This window comes from Podospora anserina, chromosome 7, assembly GCF_000226545.1.
Source record: "Podospora anserina S mat+ genomic DNA chromosome 7, supercontig 1".
Taxonomy (NCBI): Eukaryota; Fungi; Ascomycota; class Sordariomycetes; order Sordariales; family Podosporaceae; genus Podospora; species Podospora anserina.
Window position 1 is genome coordinate 3,039,622 of NW_001914854.1, and position 6,648 is coordinate 3,046,269.

The following is a 6,648-nucleotide window of genomic DNA, read 5'->3' on the forward strand; positions in this document are numbered from 1 at the left end:
TGTGCACACACACACACACACTTGCCGCTTGACATCAGATGGGAGTGATGTTATAACCTAGCAAGCAGGAGCCAGAGCAAACGAGCCGAGAGGTGCTTGCAAGTGACAGACAGGATCGAGAGGTTTCTAGAAGGTGTCGACACCTACCCAACCTACTTGACTTATATCCCGGAACCGGATTTGCAGACAGTTTCCATATAGGTTTTATGGTGCTACCTGGAATATGCCTATCTAATTACCGCGAGACGGGAGGGGCGCTCTTTGTTGCTTGTGTTCGTTCCCGGTGGTCTAGGTAGGAGAAGAGAATGGGCACACAATGAAAGTGTAACGTATCGGACTAGTCTGCAATGCTGGCTAGGCATGGTAGCCTGCTGCATGAGCGTTTGTGGCATTGCTGCAGGCTGCTCGGAGAATACTGGGTGTAGGTAGATGTCAGCCCAGTAGGGTTACGTCTGTGGTCTCCCGATGCCGTCGAGTGGTTTGACAGCCAAGATGTTCAAGGAAATTTGGTGAGATTAGGAGAACAATAATATCGAGCGCTGTTCAGCGTTGCCCATGAGTGCTGTATCTTAATTGATTATCATGAACTGCGTGATTGCAGCCTCGTTGATGCTAATAACTTCGATTGCCTAAAGCAAAAAAAAAATACAAAAAATGAGAGATTAGCTGCAACTCGTTTCGATCGAGTGACCTCCGGGTTATGAGCCCGGCGCGCTTCCGCTGCGCCATGCAGCTTGTTAATCATTTCTTGATGTTTGCTGTAGACGAAAACTCTGCTTATCATTGTGGATCGATGGGCGCTACTATTGTGGGTTTTTTTCGTGTCCTCAACTTTTTGAGGACGGCATTGTGGGTTTGTGGATGAATGAAAGGCAAGGATGCGCATGTGGCTCTGGGCGGGTACATGCGGGTTGCATAAGCCATCCTCACTGTCAGGCTGTGAACAAACAGAAGAATTGGCACTGCAAGTCAGTAAAATGTGCAATCTTTGTCAACTTGTAGCTTTTTAAAAACAAAATGGTGTTGAAAGATTGTCAAGAGGCCTTAAAAGATAGTCAATATGGCTTCAAAAAATAGTCAAGAGGCCTTCAAAATAGTCAAGAGGCCTATTCACTTTCTATCAAGGCATGGTTCAGAATATGATGTACATTGGCTTACTACTTGTACAACACCAATTATTCTGTCCACTGCAGGGGAGCAAGGCAAAAATACCAGTAACACATCAATGATGAGAAGGGCAATAGGGGTTATGAATCATAGCATTAACTCCCCTCCTCTATACATCCACTCAAATATCCTAGCAGCCTCTGCCTCTCCTATCCTATCACCTCAACATCACCACCGCCTCCCTCTGTCAGTGATCAAACAGAAAAAAGAACAAACGCCTAGGTTCATGGTCCCGTGGTATATTAGAGCAGAATCTCATCAACAACTTCCCCATCATCTTACAACCCCCCTCCACCCAACTAACAACAAACAAATAACTAAACACCAAAAAACAAAAAGGGGTATGTAACAGTGATAAAACTTATGTGCAAAGATGAAAAAAAAACAACAACAAAAAAAAACAAAAAAACTCATCAGTCATACGCGTACAAGATATGTCAAGACCGATAACAGTGGTTTGTGCAAAAGAAAAAAGAAAAAAAAACCCAACGAAGAAAAACCCTAAGCAGTCAAAGCAGGAGGAGGAACCGTCAAGTCTGGTACTTGCGGTTGCCCATCACCCTCACCACCCGAGGCCCCAGACATGGTAGGCGACGCCGGGGCGATTTCTGGATCGGGGATTTGAATATCAAGCTATCCCGCAAAGTTAGCCATCTGCCACCCCATCCAACTCCCAAGAAGAAACAAGAACTCACACTCATGTACCCCGTCCTCCTCAACGGCACAATCTTGGGCGGGATCACATTCCCCCCCTCATCCCCAGGGTGATCCGCCCTCACCGTCTTCTCCATCTCCTTATTCCACTCTTCAATCCACTTCTCCAACCCCTTCAGCCTGCTCTTCACCCCCGTAAGTCCAAAGTCATCCCACAACCACCCCGTCGCCAAACCGAGTACACCGTCCAAAATGTTCCTCCAGTTGTACGCGCTAAAGGCCGGCACGAGCTCGCTGTTGAGTTTTTCTATTACTCTCCTAAATTCCTGCTCGCTTACTCCTGCTGGGTCCAAGATGTCCGGGTAGAGGTTGGAGAACGTCGGGGCGAGGTCACCTTCCAACAGCCAGTCCCTACGGATGCGGATTATACGTGTGGTGGTGTATTCTGGCGAGTCTATCGGCACGTGAGGGTTCAGATGTGGGTAGCAGGGATGTTGGGGGCCCCATTCCTCGCCATTGTCAGGTTGCTCATCTGGGTCGCCCATGATGGAGGAGTCAGATGACATTTCGGAGCCGATGCCTGACATGCGGGAGGCCATGGACAGACGCGGGTTGGCCACGTCCGGCCCACGTTCCAGGTCGCGGGAGTAACGATCTCCTGCGCCGACATTGTTGTCCGGCTGGGACGGTAATGGTGGTGGCGCCATGACTTCTTTGCCTTTCCCTTTTCCTTTGCTGTCTCCCCTCTGGTGTTTCGCTGTCGATTGATCAAAACTGAGACCGAATGGTACTCGAAGACGTGACGAGATGCTCTGGCTGTGGCTTCTGGTTTTTCGGAATTCGGACACGGAGAAGAGGTGCTGGGATGGGGGCTGTTGCCGCAAAAAGGATGGCCCTGGATAGCAAGCCTCGACCGGCGAGGGTGAAGGTGTGGCGCGAACCGATGGCGGAAGGCTGATGCGCTGCTCGGCGCCGGCGTTGCGTTCGAGGTGAAGACTGATTCGGTTTGAGATGGATTGACGCGGTCGCTGTTCGGGACTCTGTAAAAGTGGGTGCTCACCAGCGGCGGCCCTGCTGGGCTCCTCGGCAGTGGCAGGGGTAACTGTCAGCGGGACGGGCGGAGGAGGAGGTGAAGACGGAGCACGGCGTCTGCGAGCAGTGCCGTCGGAAGAGGTTGGTGTTCTCGGGGTCGAGTTGGTGGGGTTCCACAGACGGGCGGGCGAGGTTCGTTGGAGTGGTCGGTGGAAAGGGGTACCGCGGGTCCGGAATGGGGACTGATCAGGGAAGGATGATTCCTGGGCGCTGGGTCGGCCCCGCCGTAACAAACTGCTTTTTCTGCGCAACGGCCGGCCGGGCGCTACTGGTTCGAATGGCGGAGCGGCGGGCGCGGGATAATCGAAGGGGTAAGGGGGCTGCTTGGTCGGCGGAGACGACAGACTCGTGTTTGTGTGCTGGGTCGGTTGGGCGGCGGTTGACGCATCTAGGGCGGTATCTTGCTTGTGGGGGGGCGCGTGGGAAGCCGTCGGAAAGATGTTCTAGGGATGGCCGTCTCGGGGACGGCCTCCTCTAGGTACAGAATGTGTAAGTGTCTGGAGACGGTGGGCAGGCGCAATCTTCGGCTGGTGCAATCTTCGGCTGGTGCAATCACAATCAGCTCATCAAAATTACTAGCAGTTAGTATCCTCCCTGCTAGTAAATCTTGTATCGCGCCTGTGGATTGCCGACTGCCAATCTTGTCGGAGTCGTGGCCCAGGGGGATAAACGATTGACAGTGGTTGGCGGCGTGGGATGCGGACTTGATGGAATACTCTCTAGAAATGAAAACGATTGGACTACGGGATAAATTGGAAATCGCTGTGATGGCCGACACAGCGTGACGCCGACCTTTGATTTGCGACGACGTGTTGGAGTGCCGCGGCTTTTTACACGTGCCACCCGGCGGCAGCTGGCGGCTGTGTCTATCTTGGCAGCACGATCTTCATCAACACAACTTCACAGGATGGTCATCTTCGGGGGGTTAACTGATGAGTTTCATAGCTATAGCTTCGAGGCCAGAGACTTTTGAATTCATTGAGCCTCATTCACTTGCTAGGTAGACACTGCCTGATTTGTGTGTGTTCCACGTAGGTGGATCAGTCGTGTAATCGACATTCTTTGTCCGTTGTCTTTTTACGTAGAGGAAGAGTTCTTCTGCATCATTCTTTTTCATTTCGATTCTAGCACTTCAAGTCCGGGTTGATTGTTACATCTGAGACTCTATCGCGGAGTTGGTCGAGTCGAGTCGAGAGAAAACGTCAACTTCAAATTTGCCTGGAGAGCCAAACAGAAGAAACGTGAGCCATGCATGGCCTGGCTATAAGCCGGTCGACAATGCTCATAAAAAGTGATCCTAAAAAGGGTCTTGGAGCAAAAACAGAAAAAGAGTTCAGCCCTTGAAAGTGGAATCGAACCCGTCGGTTGATGACAGTCAGAACACCTACGTATCTCTTTTCGGAGTGATCTGGTTTCGTGGGTAAACAGAGCGTACCATAATACCACTTGACCAAACCACCCTCCGAGGCATTACCGCCCCGTGTTATATCTCTGCAAAATCCTAAACTATATCCCCCACGAGCCGTTCGACTGGCCGCTCCATTCCCATACTTGCTCACCGAGCAACAATTCTTCAACTTTGCAAGGGTATTTCTTTCCAAAACCTGCCCGCCTCTTTAATATGCCCATTCCCACGTCCATGATGCTTTAAAATACAATGCGCGCCTACCAAGTGCAAGCAGACAACCTGGAAGGAAGGTACATATCCAAAACTGCAACTAGGGTATCACCACAGAAATTCATTAGTGGGAACGTAACAGATCCCCCGCTGAAGATGTGGGGAAGGCGCCGGGAGGCCGGCACCTAACGCGGGACCCCGCAAAGCTTATTCGGGTGGGGAAAGAACGGGCAGGTCAATGCCGTCACCCACCTCTCTCCAATTCTCTCGAAACTCAACTGTTGGTTCTTGTTCTGTTTATTCCTGTCACCATTATGACTTCTCCAACCGCTTTTTGAAAAAGATTTATTTTCTTGTTGTTGTTCCGTTCTGCTACATGCGTCTTGCCAGTATAATACCACCCATCGCTACGTCACGCCCTCCAGCTGAACCGAGACACTGGACATCCCTGCCATCACATCAAGGGAAACATTTCTTCCATATCCCAGTCATGAATCATCGCCTCAGACTCACGACCTCGTTGGACTCATGCCCTGGTCCAAGTTCCCAGGGCATATCAACGGCCCTGGAAACCATGCACGAGGAGTCGGAGTCTGTCCACTCCGGGCCCCGGTCACCAATGTCCGGTGGTACCGCCCCCAGCGCTTTCGAGGACGACCACGGCCGACGTCGAAGCTCCACTTTCTCAGTGTACAGCTTGAACGAAGCCGGGCGTGGCCTTCACGATGAGATTCTCGATCCAGGGCCGTTTATACACCGAAGCGAGGTATCATGGGGAGCGACACTTCCCTTAGTATTTGCCCTCCTCCCGGCACTGGTCGGGCTAGTCTTCAAAAACGGCAGCTCGGTTATCACCGACCTCATTTTGTTGGGGCTGGCGGCCGTGTTTTTGCACTGGTCGGTAACGGTGCCGTGGAAGTGGTATCATGCGTCACAGCAGGTTCGGGAGGAGGAGGGGTCGTTTGTGGAGAGTGCTTTTCAGGACGACAGCGGGAGCGATGATGCTGTCAGCCCTCGGCAACAGAACCCCGGGCCGGATGAACAACAGCCATCACAGCCAGATCCCCAGACCCGCAAGATGGACCGCCGCGCCAAAACCGCCAGCCAAGCCCTCACGCTGCTCGGTCTTCTGGAATGTGCCGCCTTGTTGGCTTGCTTTGTCGCCCCCGGGTTGGCGGCCTGGATGCTCCACCACGGCCGGAACCTTTTGTCGCGAGGCTCGGAGGGGTTGGTGTCAAACTTTAACCTTGTCATCTTTTTTATTGCGGCGGAGATATCGCCCGTGTCACACTTTATGAAGCTTATCCAGGCCCAGACGCTCCACCTCCAGAGACTGGTCCACAGCAACTCCAACCCCTACCGGCAGGAAAAAGTCACGATGAATCAATGGAGGGAGTTGATTGCGAGGTTGGATGAACTCGAAACACGGGGACTGACCAATGCTCCGTCACCAGTGGAGGCAGACACGAGGCGGGTGCATGCCAGTCTTGTCAGGGAGGTGAGGAATCAGATACAGCCTGATATTGATGCGTTGAATAGAGCGGTTAGGAGGTATGAGAAGAAGGCTAGGGTCCTGGCGGTGCACACGGAGGGGAGGTTGAGGGATCTGAGGCAGAGGGTGGATGATGCTATTAGCTTGAGTGCTGTTGTTGCGGGGAGGGGGCGGAAGGGGACGGAGTGGGATTTGGTGGGGTGGTGTTTGGGGGGGGCGGTTTGGGTTTTGATGTTGCCTGTCAGGGAGGTGATTAGGGGGTTGGCAAAGGTGTTGGCGGGTGTGGGGTGGTTGATGGGGATTAAGGAGGAGGGGGGGGATGAAGCCATGAGGGGGAAGAAGAAGGGGGAGATGGATGGATCAGAGGTAAAAGGGAAAGGGGTGGAGAGGGAGACGAGGAGGAGCGGGAGGGCAAGTGGGAGTGGTGCTAGTGGGGGGAATGGCGAGATGGATGGATCAGTGGTAAAAGGGAAAGGGGTGGAGAAGTGGATGAGTGGTGGTAGGAGTGGAAGCGGGAGTGGTGCCAGTGGGGGGAAGGAATATCTTGGACGGAGGATGTGATTGGGGTGGGGTGGGGATATGTAGGTTAATGTATCGAAGCGGGTAAATTTCACCGGCGCCTTCA

General features: G+C 52.7%; 2 protein-coding genes across 2 annotated transcripts, besides 1 other annotated feature; one reads left to right on the plus strand and one right to left on the minus strand.

The window, feature by feature from the left end:
• Nucleotides 1-663: 663 nt before the first annotated feature.
• Nucleotides 664-735, minus strand: a tRNA (tRNA-Met).
• Nucleotides 736-1,668: 933 nt separating this feature from the next.
• On the minus strand, nucleotides 1,669-2,903 carry PODANS_7_10530 (uncharacterized protein; the record flags this gene model as incomplete). Its single annotated transcript, XM_001908386.1, has 2 exons — nucleotides 1,669-1,800; nucleotides 1,863-2,903. Coding segments are annotated over 2 exons (1,173 nt in total), but the record flags the coding sequence as incomplete, so codon positions are not given.
• A 1,866-nt stretch (nucleotides 2,904-4,769) lies between these two features.
• PODANS_7_10540 (uncharacterized protein) lies at nucleotides 4,770-6,584 on the plus strand (the record flags this gene model as incomplete). The annotated part of the gene is made up of 1 exon (XM_001908387.1): nucleotides 4,770-6,584. The coding sequence occupies one exon, from the start codon at nucleotides 4,770-4,772 to the stop codon at nucleotides 6,582-6,584; it is 1,815 nt and encodes a 604-aa protein (XP_001908422.1).
• Nucleotides 6,585-6,648: the final 64 nt, after the last annotated feature.